This window comes from Pimephales promelas, chromosome 10 (assembly GCF_988280905.1).
Source record: "Pimephales promelas chromosome 10, fPimPro1.hap1.1, whole genome shotgun sequence".
NCBI lineage: Eukaryota > Metazoa > Chordata > Actinopteri > Cypriniformes > Leuciscidae > Pimephales > Pimephales promelas.
Window position 1 is genome coordinate 37,513,063 of NC_142778.1, and position 26,783 is coordinate 37,539,845.

Below are 26,783 nucleotides of genomic sequence, written 5' to 3' on the forward strand. Positions count from 1 at the left end.
TGGGGGGAATTTAAAAAATAAAAATAAAAATTAGAAAAACAATTGAATAATAAAGATTTTCATAAATTGTCATGTTGTTTGTGAGTGTAAGCTTTTGAGAACCTCGATCAGTCAAACTCTCGTGAATAAGAAATAAAAATAAGAAATGCCAACAGATCAATCTCATTTCTGAACTTAAAAAAAAGAATTGCATGATTTGTATTTGATGATCAGTATGTGTTTATTAGTGTTCCAGTGATGATGAGGGGTCTGAGGTAGAGGAAGAGCATCAGTCTGAGGAGATCAACCAGTGCAGACAACAATCTTTGGCATTAAGATCATTAAAGTACGTTTGAACAGGGATTTTCCTATTCCTAAAAGACAGATTTATTACTACTTTATCACAACATTGACAAATCCCTGAGCAATACAGTTTTACAAACCAGTGGAAGCGGGTGTAATTAAAATGATCTATTTTAACTTGCTTCAAGTCTAAAAGAAGAATCAGAAAAATAAAATGATATTTCTGACTCCAATGGTGATATTAGTTCAGTTTCAGCACAAACTCACTTCATTTTAATAGATTTTTCAGTAAACAAGACTTTATATCTACTTTCAAGTAAATGTATCTTGATTTAAAAATGTTAAGATATTTATGGAAGAGACTGTTTAAAGATGTTCTGCTTGTTATCGCCATCCTTACAAAATAGCTGATTTATAATGCGACTCTTTAACATGACTGGACATTACTGCATATGAGGTCGGCGCTAGAACAAGTGTTATGTGAGTATATTCATTTTACTGTAAATGTGATACGGTGAGATCAAAAGCATCACTTGGTTACAGATTCACTTTTTAATGGATCATTGTTTGAATTTTGTTCGTTAGAAATAAATAAACTAATGGGGGAACTTGCATACCATACACTGTAAAAACAAAAAACAGCGTTTCTGTCTCGTTTTCCAGCACAGATATCGAAACCCTCTTCAATCAAGATGCATTTCCTGGAGAAGCTTTATGATGAAGATATAAGGTCTCGTTTACTGTGAGTTTTCTTAAAACAAGGTCTAATATCTCCCAATGAGGTCAGAAATATAATCTTGTATCTCTTTGAATTAATTCTATTTCTGACTCCAGTGGTCATAGTTCTTGTTTTAAGCACAAACTCACTTCATTCAGTAAACGAGACCTAATATCTTCATCATTCTGCTTCTCCAAGAAAAGCGTCTTGATTTAAGAGTGTTTTGATATTAGTGCTGGAAAAACGAGACAAGAGTAAACACAGCTGGTGTCACATGATCAGTCTCCGCAGGCTCGGATCGGGCTGTTCCCGATGATCCCGAGCTCGTACAGGATGGAGAGCGTGGCGAAGAGGACGTAACACGCCAGCGACACCAGACCCAGCTTCCAGTCCAGCCTCCAGCCGTTGAGGTGCACGGCGAGGAAGAGGAAGAGGATGGAGAGCAGGAGCGTGCAGGACATGAAGAGCAGACCCGTGCTGTTGACCTCCACCGGCGACCCCGGCGCCACGAAAACCGTCTGGATGAACCACGGCAGGCCGAGGCACAGCATGTCGAACACGTTCGAGCCCACGATGTTGGACATGGCCATGTCAGCTTTCCCTGCAACACACAGCCAATCAGCGTCACCGATTCAGACATAACTGGACAATAATGTAAGTTTGTGTCTAGACGACAATAGCGGCACAGTCCAGCTTAAGTTCAGTGATTGCTCATTTAGTTCATTTATATATATTGCGACTCTGGAGAAAACAGTGATGTCATCACGATAAATGTGCCCAACAATGCAAGTCTAAAAGGGCCGATTTATGTCTAAACTTGTCTGGCTGCAGTGAGTGTGTGATGTTGCAGTTTACGCTTAAACAACATCTGCAAAGTTACAACTCGGAGAGATTTACTTTTAGAGAATTCACTGGACTACAACACACGGCTGGTAAAACCACACAAGCTTACTCATGGGTCCGGGACATCACAAACCCTAACATTTACATAAATATGCTAAATTCGGTACCCCTTTCGTTTTTTTTTTGTTTTTTTTTGGTGCGAAAAAATACGTTTCTCCAATCTTCTCAAAACTCTGTTATGTAAATAAGTTAAAATCTGTTAACTTATTTTTTCGCACCAAAAAAAAAATGAAAGGGGTACCACTGTTGTTGTTTTTTTTTTTGTTTTTTTGGTTAAATTTTGAGTTTCTCTGATCTTCTTGAAACTCTGGATTCTGATAGAGGGCCACGAGACTTAGACCTGAGTGCAAAAATGGAGGCTCTAGACCCTTCCAGAGCTGAGATATTGAGATCCAACGTAGCGTTTATGCCATTATAAATATCTCAACATCTCAGCTCTGGAAGGGTCTAGAGCCTCCATTTTTGCACTCAGGTTTAAGTCTCATGGCCCTCTATCAGAATCCAGAGTTTTGAGAAGATTGGAGACGCTTCATTTTTCGCCCCAAAAAAAAAAAACGTAAGGGGTACCACTGTCGTTTTTTTTTCGGGTCGAAATTTTGAGATTCGATATCTCCGCTCTGGAAGGGTCTAGAGCCTCCATTTTTGCACTCAGGTTTAAGTCTCATGGCCCTCTATCAGAATCCAGAGTTTTGAAAAGATTGGAGACACTTCATTTTTCGCCCAAAAAAAAACGTAAGGGGTACCACTGTCGTTTTTTTTTTTCGGGTCGAAATTTTGAGATTCGATATCTCAGCTCTGGAAGGGTCTAGAGCCTCCATTTTTGCACTCAGGTTTAAGTCTCATGGCCCTCTATCAGAATCCAGAGTTTTGAGAAGATTGGAGACACTTCATTTTTCGCCCAAAAAAAAAAAACGTAAGGGGTACCACTGTCGTTTTTTTTTCGGGTCGAAATTTTGAGATTTGATATCTCAGCTCTGGAAGGGTCTAGAGCCTCCATTTTTGCACTCAGGTTTAAGTCTCATGGCCCTCTATCAGAATCCAGAGTTTTGAGAAGATTGGAGACACTTCATTTTTTCGCCCCAAAAAAAAAAACGTAAGGGGTACCACTGTCGTTTTTTTTTCGGGTCGAAATTTTGAGATTCGAGATCTCCGCTCTGGAAGGGTCTAGAGCCTCCATTTTTGCCCTCAGGTTTAAGTCTCATGGCCCTCTATCAGAATCCAGAGTTTTGAAAAGATTGGAGACACTTCATTTTTCGCCCAAAAAAAAAAAACGTAAGGGGTACCACTGTCGTTTTTTTTTCGGGTCGAAATTTTTAGATTCGATATCTCAGCTCTGGAAGGGTCTAGAGCCTCCATTTTTGCACTCAGGTTTAAGTCTCATGGCCCTCTATCAGAATCCAGAGTTTTGAGAAGATTGGAGACACTTCATTTTTCGCCCAAAAAAAAAATGTAAGGGGTACCACTGTCTTTTTTTTTCGGGTCGAAATTTTGAGATTCGATATCTCAGCTCTGGAAGGGTCTAGAGCCTCCATTTTTGCACTCAGGTTTAAGTCTCATGGCCCTCTATCAGAATCCAGAGTTTTGAGAAGATTGGAGACACTTCATTTTTCGCCCAAAAAAAAAATGTAAGGGGTACCACTGTCTTTTTTTTTCGGGTCGAAATTTTGAGATTCGATATCTCAGCTCTGGAAGGGTCTAGAGCCTCCATTTTTGCCTTCAGGTTTAAGTCTCATGGCCCTGTATCAGAATCCAGAGTTTTGAGAAGATTGGAGACACTTCATTTTTCGCCCCAAAAAAAAACGTAAGGGGTACCACTGTCGTTTTTTTTTTCGGGTCGAAATTTTGAGTTTCGATATCTCAGCTCTGGAAGGGTCTAGAGCATCCATTTTTGCACTCAGGTTTAAGTCTCATGACCCTCTATCAGAATCCAGAGTTTTGAGAAGATTGGAGACACTTCATTTTTCGCCCAAAAAAAAAAAACGTAAGGGGTACCACTGTCGTTTTTTTTTCTGGTCGAAATTTTGAGATTCTATATCTCAGCTCTGGAAGGGTCTAGAGCCTCCATTTTTGCCTTCAGGTTTAAGTCTCATGGCCCTGTATCAGAATCCAGAGTTTTGAGAAGATTGGAGACACTTCATTTTTCGCCCCCAAAAAAAACGTAAGGGGTACCACTGTCGGTTTTTTTTTCGGGTCGAAATTTTGAGTTTCGATATCTCCGCTCTGGAAGGGTCTAGAGCCTCCATTTTTGCACTCAGGTTTAAGTCTCATGGCCCTCTATCAGAATCCAGAGTTTTGAAAAGATTGGAGACACTTCATTTTTCGCCCAAAAAAAAACGTAAGGGGTACCACTGTCGTTTTTTTTTTTCGGGTCGAAATTTTGAGATTCGATATCTCAGCTCTGGAAGGGTCTAGAGCCTCCATTTTTGCACTCAGGTTTAAGTCTCATGGCCCTCTATCAGAATCCAGAGTTTTGAGAAGATTGGAGACACTTCATTTTTCGCCCAAAAAAAAAATGTAAGGGGTACCACTGTCTTTTTTTTTCGGGTCGAAATTTTGAGATTCGATATCTCAGCTCTGGAAGGGTCTAGAGCATCCATTTTTGCACTCAGGTTTAAGTCTCATGACCCTCTATCAGAATCCAGAGTTTTGAGAAGATTGGAGACACTTCATTTTTCGCCCAAAAAAAAAAAACGTAAGGGGTACCACTGTCGTTTTTTTTTCTGGTCGAAATTTTGAGATTCGATATCTCAGCTCTGGAAGGGTCTAGAGCATCCATTTTTGCACTCAGGTTTAAGTCTCATGACCCTCTATCAGAATCCAGAGTTTTGAGAAGATTGGAGACACTTCATTTTTCGCCCAAAAAAAAAAACGTAAGGGGTACCACTGTCGTTTTTTTTTCTGGTCGAAATTTTGAGATTCGATATCTCCGCTCTGGAAGGGTCTAGAGCCTCCATTTTTGCCCTCAGGTTTAAGTCTCATGGCCCTCTATCAGAATCCAGAGTTTTGAAAAGATTGGAGACACTTCATTTTTCGCCCAAAAAAAAAAAACGTAAGGGGTACCACTGTCGTTTTTTTTTCGGGTCGAAATTTTGAGATTCGATATCTCAGCTCTGGAAGGGTCTAGAGCCTCCATTTTTGCACTCAGGTTTAAGTCTCATGGCCCTCTATCAGAATCCAGAGTTTTGAGAAGATTGGAGACACTTCATTTTTCGCCCAAAAAAAAAATGTAAGGGGTACCACTGTCTTTTTTTTTCGGGTCGAAATTTTGAGATTCGATATCTCAGCTCTGGAAGGGTCTAGAGCATCCATTTTTGCACTCAGGTTTAAGTCTCATGACCCTCTATCAGAATCCAGAGTTTTGAGAAGATTGGAGACACTTCATTTTTCGCCCAAAAAAAAAAAACGTAAGGGGTACCACTGTCGTTTTTTTTTCTGGTCGAAATTTTGAGATTCTATATCTCAGCTCTGGAAGGGTCTAGAGCCTCCATTTTTGCACTCAGGTTTAAGTCTCATGGCCCTCTATCAGAATCCAGAGTTTTGAGAAGATTGGAGACGCTTCATTTTTCGCCCAAAAAAAAAAAAAAACGTAAGGGGTACCACTGTCGTTTTTTTTTCGGGTCGAAATTTTGAGATTCGATATCTCCGCTCTGGAAGGGTCTAGAGCCTCCATTTTTGCACTCAGGTTTAAGTCTCATAGCCCTCTATCAGAATCCAGAGTTTTGAGAAGATTGGAGACACTTCATTTTTCGCCCCAAAAAAAAAACGTAAGGGGTACCACTGTCATTTTTTTTTCGGGTCGAAATTTTGAGATTCGATATCTCAGCTCTGGAAGGGTCTAGAGCATCCATTTTTGCACTCAGGTTTAAGTCTCATGGCCCTCTATCAGAATCCAGAGTTTTGAGAAGATTGGAGACACTTCATTTTTCGCCCAAAAAAAAAATGTAAGGGGTACCACTGTCTTTTTTTTTCGGGTCGAAATTTTGAGATTCGATATCTCAGCTCTGGAAGGGTCTAGAGCCTCCATTTTTGCACTCAGGTTTAAGTCTCATGGCCCTCTATCAGAATCCAGAGTTTTGAGAAGATTGGAGACACTTCATTTTTCGCCCAAAAAAAAAAACGTAAGGGGTACCACTGTCGTTTTTTTTTTTTGGTCGAAATTTTGAGATTCGATATCTCAGCTCTGGAAGGGTCTAGAGCCTCCATTTTTGCACTCAGGTTTAAGTCTCATGGCCCTCTATCAGAATCCAGAGTTTTGAGAAGATTGGAGACACTTCATTTTTCGCCCAAAAAAAAAACGTAAGGGGTACCACTGTCGTTTTTTTTTTTGGTCGAAATTTTGAGATTCGATATCTCAGCTCTGGAAGGGTCTAGAGCCTCCATTTTTGCACTCAGGTTTAAGTCTCATGGCCCTCTATCAGAATCCAGAGTTTTGAGAAGATTGGAGACACTTCATTTTTCGCCCCAAAAAAAAACCGTAAGGGGTACCACTGTCGTTTTTTTTTCGGGTCGAAATTTTGAGATTCGATATCTCCGCTCTGGAAGGGTCTAGAGCCTCCATTTTTGCCCTCAGGTTTAAGTCTCATGGCCCTCTATCAGAATCCAGAGTTTTGAAAAGATTGGAGACACTTCATTTTTCGCCCAAAAAAAAAAACGTAAGGGGTACCACTGTCGTTTTTTTTTTCGGGTCGAAATTTTGAGATTCGATATCTCAGCTCTGGAAGGGTCTAGAGCCTCCATTTTTGCACTCAGGTTTAAGTCTCATGGCCCTCTATCAGAATCCAGAGTTTTGAAAAGATTGGAGACACTTCATTTTTCGCCCAAAAAAAAAATGTAAGGGGTACCACTGTCGTTTTTTTTTTCGGGTCGAAATTTTGAGATTCGATATCTCAGCTCTGGAAGGGTCTAGAGCCTCCATTTTTGCACTCAGGTTTAAGTCTCATGGCCCTCTATCAGAATCCAGAGTTTTGAGAAGATTGGAGACACTTCATTTTTCGCCCCAAAAAAAAAAACGTAAGGGGTACCACTGTCGTTTTTTTTTCGGGTCGAAATTTTGAGATTCTATATCTCAGCTCTGGAAGGGTCTAGAGCCTCCATTTTTGCCCTCAGGTTTAAGTCTCATGGCCCTCTATCAGAATCCAGAGTTTTGAAAAGATTGGAGACACTTCATTTTTCGCCCAAAAAAAAAACGTAAGGGGTACCACTGTCGTTTTTTTTTTCGGGTCGAAATTTTGAGATTCGATATCTCAGCTCTGGAAGGGTCTAGAGCCTCCATTTTTGCACTCAGGTTTAAGTCTCATGGCCCTCTATCAGAATCCAGAGTTTTGAAAAGATTGGAGACACTTCATTTTTCGCCCAAAAAAAAAATGTAAGGGGTACCACTGTCGTTTTTTTTTTCGGGTCGAAATTTTGAGATTCGATATCTCAGCTCTGGAAGGGTCTAGAGCCTCCATTTTTGCACTCAGGTTTAAGTCTCATGGCCCTCTATCAGAATCCAGAGTTTTGAGAAGATTGGAGACACTTCATTTTTCGCCCCAAAAAAAAAAACGTAAGGGGTACCACTGTCGTTTTTTTTTCGGGTCGAAATTTTGAGATTCGATATCTCCGCTCTGGAAGGGTCTAGAGCCTCCATTTTTGCCCTCAGGTTTAAGTCTCATGGCCCTCTATCAGAATCCAGAGTTTTGAGAAGATTGGAGACACTTCATTTTTCGCCCAAAAAAAAAACGTAAGGGGTACCACTGTCGTTTTTTTTTCTGGTCGAAATTTTGAGATTCTATATCTCAGCTCTGGAAGGGTCTAGAGCCTCCATTTTTGCCTTCAGGTTTAAGTCTCATGGCCCTCTATCAGAATCCAGAGTTTTGAAAAGATTGGAGACACTTCATTTTTCGCCCAAAAAAAAAAAACGTAAGGGGTACCACTGTCGGTTTTTTTCGGGTCGAAATTTTGAGATTTGATATCTCAGCTCTGGAAGGGTCTAGAGCCTCCATTTTTGCACTCAGGTTTAAGTCTCATGGCCCTGTATCAGAATCCAGAGTTTTGAGAAGATTGGAGACACTTCATTTTTCGCCCCAAAAAAAAAACGTAAGGGGTACCACTGTCGGTTTTTTTTTCGGGTCGAAATTTTGAGTTTCGATATCTCCGCTCTGGAAGGGTCTAGAACCTCCATTTTTGCACTCAGGTTTAAGTCTCATGGCCCTCTATCAGAATCCAGAGTTTTGAGAAGATTGGAGACGCTTCATTTTTCGCCCAAAAAAAAAAAAAAAACGTAAGGGGTACCACTGTCGTTTTTTTTTCGGGTCGAAATTTTGAGATTCGATATCTCAGCTCTGGGAGGGTCTAGAGCCTCCATTTTTGCACTCAGGTTTAAGTCTCATAGCCCTCTATCAGAATCCAGAGTTTTGAGAAGATTGGAGACACTTCATTTTTTCGCCCCAAAAAAAAAAAACGTAAGGGGTACCACTGTCGTTTTTTTTTCGGGTCGAAATTTTGAGATTCGATATCTCCGCTCTGGAAGGGTCTAGAGCCTCCATTTTTGCCCTCAGGTTTAAGTCTCATGGCCCTCTATCAGAATCCAGAGTTTTGAAAAGATTGGAGACACTTCATTTTTTGCCAAAAAAAAAAAACGTAAGGGGTACCACTGTCGTTTTTTTTCGGGTCGAAATTTTGAGATTCGATATCTCCGCTCTGGAATGGGTCTAGAGCCTCCATTTTTGCCCTCAGGTTTAAGTCTCATGGCCCTCTATCAGAATCCAGAGTTTTGAAAAGATTGGAGACACTTCATTTTTCGCCCAAAAAAAAAAAACGTAAGGGGTACCACTGTCGTTTTTTTTTTCGGGTCGAAATTTTGAGATTCGATATCTCAGCTCTGGAAGGGTCTAGAGCCTCCATTTTTGCACTCAGGTTTAAGTCTCATGGCCCTCTATCAGAATCCAGAGTTTTGAGAAGATTGGAGACACTTCATTTTTCGCCCAAAAAAAAAATGTAAGGGGTACCACTGTCTTTTTTTTTCGGGTCGAAATTTTGAGATTCGATATCTCAGCTCTGGAAGGGTCTAGAGCCTCCATTTTTGCACTCAGGTTTAAGTCTCATGGCCCTCTATCAGAATCCAGAGTTTTGAGAAGATTGGAGACACTTCATTTTTCGCCCAAAAAAAAAAACGTAAGGGGTACCACTGTCGTTTTTTTTTCTGGTCGAAATTTTGAGATTCTATATCTCAGCTCTGGAAGGGTCTAGAGCCTCCATTTTTGCCTTCAGGTTTAAGTCTCATGGCCCTGTATCAGAATCCAGAGTTTTGAGAAGATTGGAGACACTTCATTTTTCGCCCCAAAAAAAAACGTAAGGGGTACCACTGTCGTTTTTTTTTTCGGGTCGAAATTTTGAGTTTCGATATCTCCGCTCTGGAAGGGTCTAGAGCCTCCATTTTTGCACTCAGGTTTAAGTCTCATGGCCCTCTATCAGAATCTAGAGTTTTGAGAAGATTGGAGACGCTTCATTTTTCGCCCAAAAAAAAAAAACGTAAGGGGTACCACTGTCGTTTTTTTTTCGGGTCGAAATTTTGAGATTCGATATCTCAGCTCTGGAAGGGTCTAGAGCATCCATTTTTGCACTCAGGTTTAAGTCTCATGGCCCTCTATCAGAATCCAGAGTTTTGAGAAGATTGGAGACACTTCATTTTTCGCCCAAAAAAAAAAAACGTAAGGGGTACCACTGTCGTTTTTTTTTTCGGGTCGAAATTTTGAGATTCGATATCTCCGCTCTGGAAGGGTCTAGAGCCTCCATTTTTGCCTTCAGGTTTAAGTCTCATGGCCCTGTATCAGAATCCAGAGTTTTGAGAAGATTGGAGACACTTCATTTTTCGCCCAAAAAAAAAATGTAAGGGGTACCACTGTCTTTTTTTTTCGGGTCGAAATTTTGAGATTCGATATCTCAGCTCTGGAAGGGTCTAGAGCCTCCATTTTTGCACTCAGGTTTAAGTCTCATGGCCCTCTATCAGAATCCAGAGTTTTGAGAAGATTGGAGACACTTCATTTTTCGCCCAAAAAAAAAAACGTAAGGGGTACCACTGTCGTTTTTTTTTCTGGTCGAAATTTTGAGATTCTATATCTCAGCTCTGGAAGGGTCTAGAGCCTCCATTTTTGCCTTCAGGTTTAAGTCTCATGGCCCTGTATCAGAATCCAGAGTTTTGAGAAGATTGGAGACACTTCATTTTTCGCCCCAAAAAAAAACGTAAGGGGTACCACTGTCGTTTTTTTTTTCGGGTCGAAATTTTGAGTTTCGATATCTCCGCTCTGGAAGGGTCTAGAGCCTCCATTTTTGCACTCAGGTTTAAGTCTCATAGCCCTCTATCAGAATCCAGAGTTTTGAGAAGATTGGAGACACTTCATTTTTCGCCCCAAAAAAAAAACGTAAGGGGTACCACTGTCGTTTTTTTTTCGGGTCGAAATTTTGAGATTCGATATCTCAGCTCTGGAAGGGTCTAGAGCATCCATTTTTGCACTCAGGTTTAAGTCTCATGGCCCTCTATCAGAATCCAGAGTTTTGAGAAGATTGGAGACACTTCATTTTTCGCCCAAAAAAAAAATGTAAGGGGTACCACTGTCGTTTTTTTTCGGGTCGAAATTTTGAGATTCGATATCTCAGCTCTGGAAGGGTCTAGAGCCTCCATTTTTGCACTCAGGTTTAAGTCTCATGGCCCTCTATCAGAATCCAGAGTTTTGAGAAGATTGGAGACACTTCATTTTTCGCCCAAAAAAAAAATGTAAGGGGTACCACTGTCGTTTTTTTTCGGGTCGAAATTTTGAGATTCGATATCTCAGCTCTGGAAGGGTCTAGAGCCTCCATTTTTGCACTCAGGTTTAAGTCTCATGGCCCTCTATCAGAATCCAGAGTTTTGAGAAGATTGGAGACACTTCATTTTTCGCCCAAAAAAAAAATGTAAGGGGTACCACTGTCGTTTTTTTTTTCGGGTCGAAATTTTGAGATTCGATATCTCAGCTCTGGAAGGGTCTAGAGCCTCCATTTTTGCACTCAGGTTTAAGTCTCATGGCCCTCTATCAGAATCCAGAGTTTTGAGAAGATTGGAGACACTTCATTTTTCGCCCCAAAAAAAAAACGTAAGGGGTACCACTGTCGTTTTTTTTTCTGGTCGAAATTTTGAGATTCTATATCTCAGCTCTGGAAGGGTCTAGAGCCTCCATTTTTGCCTTCAGGTTTAAGTCTCATGGCCCTGTATCAGAATCCAGAGTTTTGAGAAGATTGGAGACACTTCATTTTTCGCCCCAAAAAAAACCGTAAGGGGTACCACTGTCGGTTTTTTTTTCGGGTCGAAATTTTGAGTTTCGATATCTCCGCTCTGGAAGGGTCTAGAGCCTCCATTTTTGCACTCAGGTTTAAGTCTCATGGCCCTCTATCAGAATCCAGAGTTTTGAGAAGATTGGAGACGCTTCATTTTTCGCCCAAAAAAAAAAAAACGTAAGGGGTACCACTGTCGTTTTTTTTTCGGGTCGAAATTTTGAGATTCGATATCTCCGCTCTGGAAGGGTCTAGAGCCTCCATTTTTGCACTCAGGTTTAAGTCTCATAGCCCTCTATCAGAATCCAGAGTTTTGAGAAGATTGGAGACACTTCATTTTTCGCCCCAAAAAAAAAACGTAAGGGGTACCACTGTCATTTTTTTTTCGGGTCGAAATTTTGAGATTCGATATCTCAGCTCTGGAAGGGTCTAGAGCATCCATTTTTGCACTCAGGTTTAAGTCTCATGGCCCTCTATCAGAATCCAGAGTTTTGAGAAGATTGGAGACACTTCATTTTTCGCCCCAAAAAAAAAAACGTAAGGGGTACCACTGTCGTTTTTTTTTTCGGGTCGAAATTTTGAGATTCGATAACTCCGCTCTGGAAGGGTCTAGAGCCTCCATTTTTGCACTCAGGTTTAAGTCTCATAGCCCTCTATCAGAATCCAGAGTTTTGAGAAGATTGGAGACACTTCATTTTTCGCCCCAAAAAAAAAACGTAAGGGGTACCACTGTCGTTTTTTTTTCGGGTCGAAATTTTGAGATTCGATATCTCCGCTCTGGAAGGGTCTAGAGCCTCCATTTTTGCACTCAGGTTTAAGTCTCATGGCCCTCTATCAGAATCCAGAGTTTTGAGAAGATTGGAGACACTTCATTTTTCGCCCAAAAAAAAAAACGTAAGGGGTACCACTGTCGTTTTTTTTTTTTGGTCGAAATTTTGAGATTCGATATCTCAGCTCTGGAAGGGTCTAGAGCCTCCATTTTTGCACTCAGGTTTAAGTCTCATGGCCCTCTATCAGAATCCAGAGTTTTGAGAAGATTGGAGACACTTCATTTTTCGCCCAAAAAAAAAACGTAAGGGGTACCACTGTCGTTTTTTTTTTTGGTCGAAATTTTGAGATTCGATATCTCAGCTCTGGAAGGGTCTAGAGCCTCCATTTTTGCACTCAGGTTTAAGTCTCATGGCCCTCTATCAGAATCCAGAGTTTTGAGAAGATTGGAGACACTTCATTTTTCGCCCAAAAAAAAAATGTAAGGGGTACCACTGTCGTTTTTTTTTTCGGGTCGAAATTTTGAGATTCGATATCTCAGCTCTGGAAGGGTCTAGAGCCTCCATTTTTGCACTCAGGTTTAAGTCTCATGGCCCTCTATCAGAATCCAGAGTTTTGAGAAGATTGGAGACACTTCATTTTTCGCCCAAAAAAAAAAACGTAAGGGGTACCACTGTCGTTTTTTTTTCTGGTCGAAATTTTGAGATTCTATATCTCAGCTCTGGAAGGGTCTAGAGCCTCCATTTTTGCCTTCAGGTTTAAGTCTCATGGCCCTGTATCAGAATCCAGAGTTTTGAGAAGATTGGAGACACTTCATTTTTCGCCCCAAAAAAAAACGTAAGGGGTACCACTGTCGGTTTTTTTTTCGGGTCGAAATTTTGAGTTTCGATATCTCCGCTCTGGAAGGGTCTAGAGCCTCCATTTTTGCACTCAGGTTTAAGTCTCATGGCCCTCTATCAGAATCCAGAGTTTTGAGAAGATTGGAGACGCTTCATTTTTCGCCCAAAAAAAAAAAAACGTAAGGGGTACCACTGTCGTTTTTTTTTCGGGTCGAAATTTTGAGATTCGATATCTCCGCTCTGGAAGGGTCTAGAGCCTCCATTTTTGCACTCAGGTTTAAGTCTCATAGCCCTCTATCAGAATCCAGAGTTTTGAGAAGATTGGAGACACTTCATTTTTCGCCCCAAAAAAAAAACGTAAGGGGTACCACTGTCATTTTTTTTTCGGGTCGAAATTTTGAGATTCGATATCTCAGCTCTGGAAGGGTCTAGAGCATCCATTTTTGCACTCAGGTTTAAGTCTCATGGCCCTCTATCAGAATCCAGAGTTTTGAGAAGATTGGAGACACTTCATTTTTCGCCCAAAAAAAAAAAACGTAAGGGGTACCACTGTCGTTTTTTTTTTCGGGTCGAAATTTTGAGATTCGATAACTCCGCTCTGGAAGGGTCTAGAGCCTCCATTTTTGCACTCAGGTTTAAGTCTCATAGCCCTCTATCAGAATCCAGAGTTTTGAGAAGATTGGAGACACTTCATTTTTCGCCCCAAAAAAAAAACGTAAGGGGTACCACTGTCGTTTTTTTTTCGGGTCGAAATTTTGAGATTCGATATCTCCGCTCTGGAAGGGTCTAGAGCCTCCATTTTTGCACTCAGGTTTAAGTCTCATGGCCCTCTATCAGAATCCAGAGTTTTGAGAAGATTGGAGACACTTCATTTTTCGCCCAAAAAAAAAAACGTAAGGGGTACCACTGTCGTTTTTTTTTTTTGGTCGAAATTTTGAGATTCGATATCTCAGCTCTGGAAGGGTCTAGAGCCTCCATTTTTGCACTCAGGTTTAAGTCTCATGGCCCTCTATCAGAATCCAGAGTTTTGAGAAGATTGGAGACACTTCATTTTTCGCCCAAAAAAAAAACGTAAGGGGTACCACTGTCGTTTTTTTTTTTGGTCGAAATTTTGAGATTCGATATCTCAGCTCTGGAAGGGTCTAGAGCCTCCATTTTTGCACTCAGGTTTAAGTCTCATGGCCCTCTATCAGAATCCAGAGTTTTGAGAAGATTGGAGACACTTCATTTTTCGCCCCAAAAAAAAACCGTAAGGGGTACCACTGTCGTTTTTTTTTCGGGTCGAAATTTTGAGATTCGATATCTCCGCTCTGGAAGGGTCTAGAGCCTCCATTTTTGCCCTCAGGTTTAAGTCTCATGGCCCTCTATCAGAATCCAGAGTTTTGAAAAGATTGGAGACACTTCATTTTTCGCCCAAAAAAAAAAACGTAAGGGGTACCACTGTCGTTTTTTTTTTCGGGTCGAAATTTTGAGATTCGATATCTCAGCTCTGGAAGGGTCTAGAGCCTCCATTTTTGCACTCAGGTTTAAGTCTCATGGCCCTCTATCAGAATCCAGAGTTTTGAAAAGATTGGAGACACTTCATTTTTCGCCCAAAAAAAAAATGTAAGGGGTACCACTGTCGTTTTTTTTTTCGGGTCGAAATTTTGAGATTCGATATCTCAGCTCTGGAAGGGTCTAGAGCCTCCATTTTTGCACTCAGGTTTAAGTCTCATGGCCCTCTATCAGAATCCAGAGTTTTGAGAAGATTGGAGACACTTCATTTTTCGCCCCAAAAAAAAAAACGTAAGGGGTACCACTGTCGTTTTTTTTTCGGGTCGAAATTTTGAGATTCGATATCTCCGCTCTGGAAGGGTCTAGAGCCTCCATTTTTGCCCTCAGGTTTAAGTCTCATGGCCCTCTATCAGAATCCAGAGTTTTGAGAAGATTGGAGACACTTCATTTTTCGCCCAAAAAAAAAACGTAAGGGGTACCACTGTCGTTTTTTTTTCTGGTCGAAATTTTGAGATTCTATATCTCAGCTCTGGAAGGGTCTAGAGCCTCCATTTTTGCCTTCAGGTTTAAGTCTCATGGCCCTCTATCAGAATCCAGAGTTTTGAAAAGATTGGAGACACTTCATTTTTCGCCCAAAAAAAAAAAACGTAAGGGGTACCACTGTCGGTTTTTTTCGGGTCGAAATTTTGAGATTTGATATCTCAGCTCTGGAAGGGTCTAGAGCCTCCATTTTTGCACTCAGGTTTAAGTCTCATGGCCCTGTATCAGAATCCAGAGTTTTGAGAAGATTGGAGACACTTCATTTTTCGCCCCAAAAAAAAAACGTAAGGGGTACCACTGTCGTTTTTTTTTTCGGGTCGAAATTTTGAGTTTCGATATCTCCGCTCTGGAAGGGTCTAGAACCTCCATTTTTGCACTCAGGTTTAAGTCTCATGGCCCTCTATCAGAATCCAGAGTTTTGAGAAGATTGGAGACGCTTCATTTTTCGCCCAAAAAAAAAAAAAAAAACGTAAGGGGTACCACTGTCGTTTTTTTTTCGGGTCGAAATTTTGAGATTCGATATCTCCGCTCTGGAAGGGTCTAGAGTCTCCATTTTTGCACTCAGGTTTAAGTCTCATAACCCTCTATCAGAATCCAGAGTTTTGAGAAGATTGGAGACACTTCATTTTTCGCCCCAAAAAAAAAAACGTAAGGGGTACCACTGTCGTTTTTTTTTCGGGTCGAAATTTTGAGATTCGATATCTCAGCTCTGGGAGGGTCTAGAGCCTCCATTTTTGCACTCAGGTTTAAGTCTCATAGCCCTCTATCAGAATCCAGAGTTTTGAGAAGATTGGAGACACTTCATTTTTTCGCCCCAAAAAAAAAAAACGTAAGGGGTACCACTGTCGTTTTTTTTTCGGGTCGAAATTTTGAGATTCGATATCTCCGCTCTGGAAGGGTCTAGAGCCTCCATTTTTGCCCTCAGGTTTAAGTCTCATGGCCCTCTATCAGAATCCAGAGTTTTGAAAAGATTGGAGACACTTCATTTTTTGCCAAAAAAAAAAAACGTAAGGGGTACCACTGTCGTTTTTTTTCGGGTCGAAATTTTGAGTTTCGATATCTCCGCTCTGGAAGGGTCTAGAACCTCCATTTTTGCACTCAGGTTTAAGTCTCATGGCCCTCTATCAGAATCCAGAGTTTTGAGAAGATTGGAGACGCTTCATTTTTCGCCCAAAAAAAAAAAAAAGCGTAAGGGGTACCACTGTCGTTTTTTTTTCGGGTCGAAATTTTGAGATTCGATATCTCCTCTCTGGAAGGGTCTAGAGTCTCCATTTTTGCACTCAGGTTTAAGTCTCATAGCCCTCTATCAGAATCCAGAGTTTTGAGAAGATTGGAGACACTTCATTTTTCGCCCCAAAAAAAAAAAAACGTGAGGGGTACCACTGTCGTTTTTTTTTTCGGGTCGAAATTTTGAGATTCGATATCTCAGCTCTGGGAGGGTCTAGAGCCTCCATTTTTGCACTCAGGTTTAAGTCTCATAGCCCTCTATCAGAATCCAGAGTTTTGAGAAGATTGGAGACACTTCATTTTTTCGCCCCAAAAAAAAAAACGTAAGGGGTACCACTGTCGTTTTTTTTTCGGGTCGAAATTTTGAGATTCGATATCTCCGCTCTGGAAGGGTCTAGAGCCTCCATTTTTGCCCTCAGGTTTAAGTCTCATGGCCCTCTATCAGAATCCAGAGTTTTGAAAAGATTGGAGACACTTCATTTTTCGCCAAAAAAAAAAAACGTAAGGGGTACCACTGTCGTTTTTTTTCGGGTCGAAATTTTGAGATTCGATATCTCAGCTCTGGAAGGGTCTAGAGCCTCCATTTTTGCACTCAGGTTTAAGTCTCATGGCCCTCTATCAGAATCCAGAGTTTTGAGAAGATTGGAGACACTTCATTTTTCGCCCAAAAAAAAAATGTAAGGGGTACCACTGTCGTTTTTTTTTGCGGGTCGAAATTTTGAGATTCGATATCTCAGCTCTGGAAGGGTCTAGAGCATCCATTTTTGCACTCAGGTTTAAGTCTCATGGCCCTCTATCAGAATCCAGAGTTTTGAGAAGATTGGAGACACTTCATTTTTCGCCCAAAAAAAAAAAACGTAAGGGGTACCACTGTCGTTTTTTTTTCGGGTCGAAATTTTGAGATTCGATATCTCCGCTCTGGAAGGGTCTAGAGCCTCCATTTTTGCACTCAGGTTTAAGTCTCATAGCCCTCTATCAGAATCCAGAGTTTTGAGAAGATTGGAGACACTTCATTTTTCGCCCCAAAAAAAAAACGTAAGGGGTACCAGTGTCGTTTTTTTTTCGGGTCGAAATTTTGAGATTCGATATCTCAGCTCTGGAAGGGTCTAGAGCATCCATTTTTGCACTCAGGTTTAAGTCTCATGGCCCTCTATCAGAATCCAGAGTTTTGAGAAGATTGGAGACACTTCATTTTTCGCCCAAAAAAAAAAACGTAAGGGGTACCACTGTCGTTTTTTTTTTTGGTTGAAATTTTGTGATTCGATATCTCAGCTCTGGAAGGGTCTAGAGCCTCCATTTTTGCACTCAGGTTTAAGTCTCATGGCCCTCTATCAGAATCCAGAGTTTTGAGAAGATTGGAGACACTTCATTTTTCGCCCAAAAAAAAAAAACGTAAGGGGTACCACTGTCGTTTTTTTTTCGGGTCGAAATTTTGAGATTCGATATCTCAGCTCTGGAAGGGTCTAGAGCCTCCATTTTTGCACTCAGGTTTAAGTCTCGTGGCCCTTTATCAGAATCCAGAGTTTTGAGAAGATTGGAGACACTTCATTTTTCGCCCAAAAAAAAAACGTAAGGGGTACCACTGTCGTTTTTTTTTTGGGGTCGAAATTTTGAGTTTCGATATCTCCGCTCTGGAAGGGTCTAGAGCCTCCATTTTTGCACTCAGGTTTAAGTCTCATGGCCCTCTATCAGAATCCAGAGTTTTGAGAAGATTGGAGACACTTCATTTTTCGCCCCAAAAAAAAAACGTAAGGGGTACCACTGTCGTTTTTTTTTCGGGTCGAAATTTTGAGATTCGATATCTCAGCTCTGGAAGGGTCTAGAGCCTCCATTTTTGCACTCAGGTTTAAGTCTCATGGCCCTCTATCAGAATCCAGAGTTTTGAGAAGATTGGAGACACTTCATTTTTCGCCCCAAAAAAAAAAACGTAAGGGGTACCACTGTCGTTTTTTTTCTGGTCGAAATTTTGAGATTCGATATCTCAGCTCTGGAAGGGTCTAGAGCCTCCATTTTTGCACTCAGGTTTAAGTCTCATAGCCCTCTATCAGAATCCAGAGTTTTGAGAAGATTGGAGACACTTCATTTTTCGCCCCAAAAAAAAAACGTAAGGGGTACCACTGTCGTTTTTTTTTCGGGTCGAAATTTTGAGATTCGATATCTCAGCTCTGGAAGGGTCTAGAGCATCCATTTTTGCACTCAGGTTTAAGTCTCATGGCCCTCTATCAGAATCCAGAGTTTTGAGAAGATTGGAGACACTTCATTTTTCGCCCAAAAAAAAAAACGTAAGGGGTACCACTGTCGTTTTTTTTTCGGGTCGAAATTTTGAGATTCGATATCTCAGCTCTGGAAGGGTCTAGAGCCTCCATTTTTGCACTCAGGTTTAAGTCTCATGGCCCTCTATCAGAATCCAGAGTTTTGAGAAGATTGGAGACACTTCATTTTTCGCCCAAAAAAAAAAAACGTAAGGGGTACCACTGTCGTTTTTTTTTTTCGGGTCGAAATTTTGAGATTCGATATCTCCGCTCTGGAAGGGTCTAGAGCCTCCATTTTTGCACTCAGGTTTAAGTCTCATAGCCCTCTATCAGAATCCAGAGTTTTGAGAAGATTGGAGACACTTCATTTTTCGCCCAAAAAAAAAAACATAAGGGGTACCACTGTCGTTTTTTTTTCGGGTCGAAATTTTGAGATTCGATATCTCAGCTCTGGAAGGGTCTAGAGCATCCATTTTTGCACTCAGGTTTAAGTCTCATGGCCGTCTATCAGAATCCAGAGTTTTGAGAAGATTGGAGACACTTCATTTTTCGCCCCAAAAAAAAAAACGTAAGGGGTACCACTGTCGTTTTTTTTTTTGGTTGAAATTTTGTGATTCGATATCTCAGCTCTGGAAGGGTCTAGAGCCTCCATTTTTGCACTCAGGTTTAAGTCTCATGGCCCTCTATCAGAATCCAGAGTTTTGAGAAGATTGGAGACACTTCATTTTTCGCCCAAAAAAAAAAAAAACGTAAGGGGTACCACTGTTGTTTTTTTTTTCGGGTCGAAATTTTGAGATTCGATATCTCCGCTCTGGAAGGGTCTAGAGCCTCCATTTTTGCCCTCAGGTTTAAGTCTCATGGCCCTCTATCAGAATCCAGAGTTTTGAAAAGATTGGAGACACTTCATTTTTCGCCCAAAAAAAAAAACGTAAGGGGTACCACTGTCGTTTTTTTTCGGGTCGAAATTTTGAGATTCGATATCTCAGCTCTGGAAGGGTCTAGAGCCTCCATTTTTGCACTCAGGTTTAAGTCTCATGGCCCTCTATCAGAATCCAGAGTTTTGAAAAGATTGGAGACACTTCATTTTTCGCCCAAAAAAAAAATGTAAGGGGTACCACTGTCGTTTTTTTTTTCGGGTCGAAATTTTGAGATTCGATATCTCAGCTCTGGAAGGGTCTAGAGCCTCCATTTTTGCACTCAGGTTTAAGTCTCATGGCCCTCTATCAGAATCCAGAGTTTTGAGAAGATTGGAGACACTTCATTTTTCGCCCAAAAAAAAAAACGTAAGGGGTACCACTGTCGTTTTTTTTTCGGGTCGAAATTTTGAGTTTCGATATCTCAGCTCTGGAAGGGTCTAGAGCCTCCATTTTTGCACTCAGGTTTAAGTCTCATGGCCCTCTATCAGAATCCAGAGTTTTGAGAAGATTGGAGACACTTCATTTTTCGCCCAAAAAAAAAAACATAAGGGGTACCACTGTCGTTTTTTTTTCTGGTCGAAATTTTGAGATTCTATATCTCAGCTCTGGAAGGGTCTAGAGCCTCCATTTTTGCCTTCAGGTTTAAGTCTCATGGCCCTCTATCAGAATCCAGAGTTTTGAGAAGATTGGAGACACTTCATTTTTCGCCCCAAAAAAAAAACGTAAGGGGTACCACTGTCGGTTTTTTTCGGGTCGAAATTTTGAGATTTGATATCTCAGCTCTGGAAGGGTCTAGAGCCTCCATTTTTGCACTCAGGTTTAAGTCTCATGGCCCTCTATCAGAATCCAGAGTTTTGAGAAGATTGGAGACACTTCATTTTTCGCCCCAAAAAAAAAACGTAAGGGGTACCACTGTCGTTTTTTTTTCGGGTCGAAATTTTGAGATTCGATATCTCAGCTCTGGAAGGGTCTAGAGCATCCATTTTTGCACTCAGGTTTAAGTCTCATGGCCCTCTATCAGAATCCAGAGTTTTGAGAAGATTGGAGACACTTCATTTTTCGCCCCAAAAAAAAAACGTAAGGGGTACCACTGTCGTTTTTTTTTCGGGTCGAAATTTTGAGATTCGATATCTCAGCTCTGGAAGGGTCTAGAGCCTCCATTTTTGCACTCAGGTTTAAGTCTCGTGGCCCTTTATCAGAATCCAGAGTTTTGAGAAGATTGGAGACACTTCATTTTTCGCCCAAAAAAAAAACGTAAGGGGTACCACTGTCGTTTTTTTTTTGGGGTCGAAATTTTGAGTTTCGATATCTCCGCTCTGGAAGGGTCTAGAGCCTCCATTTTTGCACTCAGGTTTAAGTCTCATGGCCCTCTATCAGAATCCAGAGTTTTGAGAAGATTGGAGACACTTCATTTTTCGCCCAAAAAAAAAAAAACGTAAGGGGTACCACTGTCGGTTTTTTTTCGGGTCGAAATTTTGAGATTCGATATCTCCGCTCTGGAAGGGTCTAGAGCCTCCATTTTTGCACTCAGGTTTAAGTCTCATAGCCCTCTATCAGAATCCAGAGTTTTGAGAAGATTGGAGACACTTCATTTTTCGCCCCAAAAAAAAAACGTAAGGGGTACCACTGTCGTTTTTTTTTCGGTTCGAAATTTTGAGATTCGATATCTCAGCTCTGGAAGGGTCTAGAGCCTCCATTTTTGCACTCAGGTTTAAGTCTCATGGCCCTCTATCAGAATCCAGAGTTTTGAGAAGATTGGAGACACTTCATTTTTCGCCCCAAAAAAAAAAACGTAAGGGGTACCACTGTCGTTTTTTTTCTGGTCGAAATTTTGTGATTCGATATCTCAGCTCTGGAAGGGTCTAGAGCCTCCATTTTTGCACTCAGGTTTAAGTCTCATGGCCCTCTATCAGAATCCAGAGTTTTGAGAAGATTGGAGACACTTCATTTTTCGCCCCAAAAAAAAAAAAACGTAAGGGGTACCACTGTCGTTTTTTTTTTCGGGTCGAAATTTTGAGATTCGATATCTCCGCTCTGGAAGGGTCTAGAGCCTCCATTTTTGCCCTCAGGTTTAAGTCTCATGGCCCTCTATCAGAATCCAGAGTTTTGAAAAGATTGGAGACACTTCATTTTTCGCCCAAAAAAAAAAACGTAAGGGGTACCACTGTCGTTTTTTTTCGGGTCGAAATTTTGAGATTCGATATCTCAGCTCTGGAAGGGTCTAGAGCCTCCATTTTTGCACTCAGGTTTAAGTCTCATGGCCCTCTATCAGAATCCAGAGTTTTGAAAAGATTGGAGACACTTCATTTTTCGCCCAAAAAAAAAATGTAAGGGGTACCACTGTCGTTTTTTTTTTCGGGTCGAAATTTTGAGATTCGATATCTCAGCTCTGGAAGGGTCTAGAGCCTCCATTTTTGCACTCAGGTTTAAGTCTCATGGCCCTCTATCAGAATCCAGAGTTTTGAGAAGATTGGAGACACTTCATTTTTCGCCCAAAAAAAAAAACGTAAGGGGTACCACTGTCGTTTTTTTTTCGGGTCGAAATTTTGAGTTTCGATATCTCAGCTCTGGAAGGGTCTAGAGCCTCCATTTTTGCACTCAGGTTTAAGTCTCATGGCCCTCTATCAGAATCCAGAGTTTTGAGAAGATTGGAGACACTTCATTTTTCGCCCAAAAAAAAAAACATAAGGGGTACCACTGTCGTTTTTTTTTCTGGTCGAAATTTTGAGATTCTATATCTCAGCTCTGGAAGGGTCTAGAGCCTCCATTTTTGCCTTCAGGTTTAAGTCTCATGGCCCTCTATCAGAATCCAGAGTTTTGAGAAGATTGGAGACACTTCATTTTTCGCCCCAAAAAAAAAACGTAAGGGGTACCACTGTCGGTTTTTTTCGGGTCGAAATTTTGAGATTTGATATCTCAGCTCTGGAAGGGTCTAGAGCCTCCATTTTTGCACTCAGGTTTAAGTCTCATGGCCCTCTATCAGAATCCAGAGTTTTGAGAAGATTGGAGACACTTCATTTTTCGCCCCAAAAAAAAAACGTAAGGGGTACCACTGTCGTTTTTTTTTCGGGTCGAAATTTTGAGATTCGATATCTCAGCTCTGGAAGGGTCTAGAGCATCCATTTTTGCACTCAGGTTTAAGTCTCATGGCCCTCTATCAGAATCCAGAGTTTTGAGAAGATTGGAGACACTTCATTTTTCGCCCCAAAAAAAAAACGTAAGGGGTACCACTGTCGTTTTTTTTTCGGGTCGAAATTTTGAGATTCGATATCTCAGCTCTGGAAGGGTCTAGAGCCTCCATTTTTGCACTCAGGTTTAAGTCTCGTGGCCCTTTATCAGAATCCAGAGTTTTGAGAAGATTGGAGACACTTCATTTTTCGCCCAAAAAAAAAACGTAAGGGGTACCACTGTCGTTTTTTTTTTGGGGTCGAAATTTTGAGTTTCGATATCTCCGCTCTGGAAGGGTCTAGAGCCTCCATTTTTGCACTCAGGTTTAAGTCTCATGGCCCTCTATCAGAATCCAGAGTTTTGAGAAGATTGGAGACACTTCATTTTTCGCCCAAAAAAAAAAAAACGTAAGGGGTACCACTGTCGGTTTTTTTTCGGGTCGAAATTTTGAGATTCGATATCTCCGCTCTGGAAGGGTCTAGAGCCTCCATTTTTGCACTCAGGTTTAAGTCTCATAGCCCTCTATCAGAATCCAGAGTTTTGAGAAGATTGGAGACACTTCATTTTTCGCCCCAAAAAAAAAACGTAAGGGGTACCACTGTCGTTTTTTTTTCGGTTCGAAATTTTGAGATTCGATATCTCAGCTCTGGAAGGGTCTAGAGCCTCCATTTTTGCACTCAGGTTTAAGTCTCATGGCCCTCTATCAGAATCCAGAGTTTTGAGAAGATTGGAGACACTTCATTTTTCGCCCCAAAAAAAAAAACGTAAGGGGTACCACTGTCGTTTTTTTTCTGGTCGAAATTTTGAGATTCGATATCTCAGCTCTGGAAGGGTCTAGAGCCTCCATTTTTGCACTCAGGTTTAAGTCTCATAGCCCTCTATCAGAATCCAGAGTTTTGAGAAGATTGGAGACACTTCATTTTTCGCCAAAAAAAAAAAACGTAAGGGGTACCACTGTCGTTTTTTTTTCGGGTCGAAATTTTGAGTTTCGATATCTCAGCTCTGGAAGGGTCTAGAGCCTCCATTTTTGCACTCAGGTTTAAGTCTCATGGCCCTCTATCAGAATCCAGAGTTTTGAGAAGATTGGAGACACTTCATTTTTCGCCCAAAAAAAAAAACATAAGGGGTACCACTGTCGTTTTTTTTTCTGGTCGAAATTTTGAGATTCTATATCTCAGCTCTGGAAGGGTCTAGAGCCTCCATTTTTGCCTTCAGGTTTAAGTCTCATGGCCCTCTATCAGAATCCAGAGTTTTGAGAAGATTGGAGACACTTCATTTTTCGCCCCAAAAAAAAAACGTAAGGGGTACCACTGTCGGTTTTTTTCGGGTCGAAATTTTGAGATTTGATATCTCAGCTCTGGAAGGGTCTAGAGCCTCCATTTTTGCACTCAGGTTTAAGTCTCATGGCCCTCTATCAGAATCCAGAGTTTTGAGAAGATTGGAGACACTTCATTTTTCGCCCCAAAAAAAAAACGTAAGGGGTACCACTGTCGTTTTTTTTTCGGGTCGAAATTTTGAGATTCGATATCTCAGCTCTGGAAGGGTCTAGAGCATCCATTTTTGCACTCAGGTTTAAGTCTCATGGCCCTCTATCAGAATCCAGAGTTTTGAGAAGATTGGAGACACTTCATTTTTCGCCCCAAAAAAAAAACGTAAGGGGTACCACTGTCGTTTTTTTTTCGGGTCGAAATTTTGAGATTCGATATCTCAGCTCTGGAAGGGTCTAGAGCCTCCATTTTTGCACTCAGGTTTAAGTCTCGTGGCCCTTTATCAGAATCCAGAGTTTTGAGAAGATTGGAGACACTTCATTTTTCGCCCAAAAAAAAAACGTAAGGGGTACCACTGTCGTTTTTTTTTTGGGGTCGAAATTTTGAGTTTCGATATCTCCGCTCTGGAAGGGTCTAGAGCCTCCATTTTTGCACTCAGGTTTAAGTCTCATGGCCCTCTATCAGAATCCAGAGTTTTGAGAAGATTGGAGACACTTCATTTTTCGCCCAAAAAAAAAAAAACGTAAGGGGTACCACTGTCGGTTTTTTTTCGGGTCGAAATTTTGAGATTCGATATCTCCGCTCTGGAAGGGTCTAGAGCCTCCATTTTTGCACTCAGGTTTAAGTCTCATAGCCCTCTATCAGAATCCAGAGTTTTGAGAAGATTGGAGACACTTCATTTTTCGCCCCAAAAAAAAAACGTAAGGGGTACCACTGTCGTTTTTTTTTCGGTTCGAAATTTTGAGATTCGATATCTCAGCTCTGGAAGGGTCTAGAGCCTCCATTTTTGCACTCAGGTTTAAGTCTCATGGCCCTCTATCAGAATCCAGAGTTTTGAGAAGATTGGAGACACTTCATTTTTCGCCCCAAAAAAAAAAACGTAAGGGGTACCACTGTCGGTTTTTTTCTGGTCGAAATTTTGAGATTCGATATCTCAGCTCTGGAAGGGTCTAGAGCCTCCATTTTTGCACTCAGGTTTAAGTCTCATAGCCCTCTATCAGAATCCAGAGTTTTGAGAAGATTGGAGACACTTCATTTTTCGCCAAAAAAAAAAAACGTAAGGGGTACCACTGTCGTTTTTTTTTCGGGTCGAAATTTTGAGTTTCGATATCTCAGCTCTGGAAGGGTCTAGAGCCTCCATTTTTGCACTCAGGTTTAAGTCTCATAGCCCTCTATCAGAATCCAGAGTTTTGAGAAGATTGGAGACACTTCATTTTTCGCCCCAAAAAAAAAACGTAAGGGGTACCACTGTCGTTTTTTTTTCGGGTCGAAATTTTGAGATTCGATATCTCAGCTCTGGAAGGGTCTAGAGCATCCATTTTTGCACTCAGGTTTAAGTCTCATGGCCCTCTATCAGAATCCAGAGTTTTGAGAAGATTGGAGACACTTCATTTTTCGCCCCAAAAAAAAAAACGTAAGGGGTACCACTGTCGTTTTTTTTTCGGGTCGAAATTTTGAGATTCGATATCTCAGCTCTGGAAGGGTCTAGAGCATCCATTTTTGCACTCAGGTTTAAGTCTCATGGCCCTCTATCAGAATCCAGAGTTTTGAGAAGATTGGAGACACTTCATTTTTCACCCCAAAAAAAAAAACGTAAGGGGTACCACTGTCGTTTTTTTTTCGGGTCGAAATTTTGAGATTCGATATCTCAGCTCTGGAAGGGTCTAGAGCCTCCATTTTTGCACTCAGGTTTAAGTCTCATGGCCCTCTATCAGAATCCAGAGTTTTGAGAAGATTGGAGACACTTCATTTTTCGCCCAAAAAAAAAAAACGTAAGGGGTACCACTGTCGTTTTTTTTTCGGGTCGAAATTTTGAGATTCGATATCTCAGCTCTGGAAGGGTCTAGAGCCTCCATTTTTGCACTCAGGTTTAAGTCTCGTGGCCCTTTATCAGAATCCAGAGTTTTGAGAAGATTGGAGACACTTCATTTTTCGCCCAAAAAAAAAACGTAAGGGGTACCACTGTCGTTTTTTTTTTGGGGTCGAAATTTTGAGTTTCGATATCTCCGCTCTGGAAGGGTCTAGAGCCTCCATTTTTGCACTCAGGTTTAAGTCTCATGGCCCTCTATCAGAATCCAGAGTTTTGAGAAGATTGGAGACACTTCATTTTTCGCCCAAAAAAAAAAAAACGTAAGGGGTACCACTGTCGGTTTTTTTTTCGGGTCGAAATTTTGAGATTCGATATCTCCGCTCTGGAAGGGTCTAGAGCCTCCATTTTTGCACTCAGGTTTAAGTCTCATAGCCCTCTATCAGAATCCAGAGTTTTGAGAAGATTGGAGACACTTCATTTTTCGCCCCAAAAAAAAAACGTAAGGGGTACCACTGTCGTTTTTTTTTCGGGTCGAAATTTTGAGATTCGATATCTCAGCTCTGGAAGGGTCTAGAGCCTCCATTTTTGCACTCAGGTTTAAGTCTCATGGCCCTCTATCAGAATCCAGAGTTTTGAGAAGATTGGAGACACTTCATTTTTCGCCCCAAAAAAAAAAACGTAAGGGGTACCACTGTCGTTTTTTTTCTGGTCGAAATTTTGAGATTCGATATCTCAGCTCTGGAAGGGTCTAGAGCCTCCATTTTTGCACTCAGGTTTAAGTCTCATAGCCCTCTATCAGAATCCAGAGTTTTGAGAAGATTGGAGACACTTCATTTTTCGCCAAAAAAAAAAAACGTAAGGGGTACCACTGTCGTTTTTTTTTCGGGTCGAAATTTTGAGTTTCGATATCTCAGCTCTGGAAGGGTCTAGAGCCTCCATTTTTGCACTCAGGTTTAAGTCTCATAGCCCTCTATCAGAATCCAGAGTTTTGAGAAGATTGGAGACACTTCATTTTTCGCCCCAAAAAAAAACGTAAGGGGTACCACTGTCGTTTTTTTTTCGGGTCGAAATTTTGAGATTCGATATCTCA

The 26,783-nt window shown here is 41.1% G+C and overlaps 1 protein-coding gene across 1 annotated transcript in view; it reads right to left on the minus strand.

The window, feature by feature from the left end:
• Positions 1-8: 8 nt before the first annotated feature.
• The window catches only part of slc24a5 (solute carrier family 24 member 5), a 61,617-nt gene continuing 34,842 nt past the window's right edge, over positions 9-26,783 (minus strand). The window contains exon 9 of the mRNA XM_089116575.1: positions 9-1,601. Coding sequence (XP_088972701.1) covers positions 1,279-1,601 — 323 coding nt within the window. The 3' untranslated portion in view covers positions 9-1,278. The remainder of the gene's footprint in view (positions 1,602-26,783) is intronic.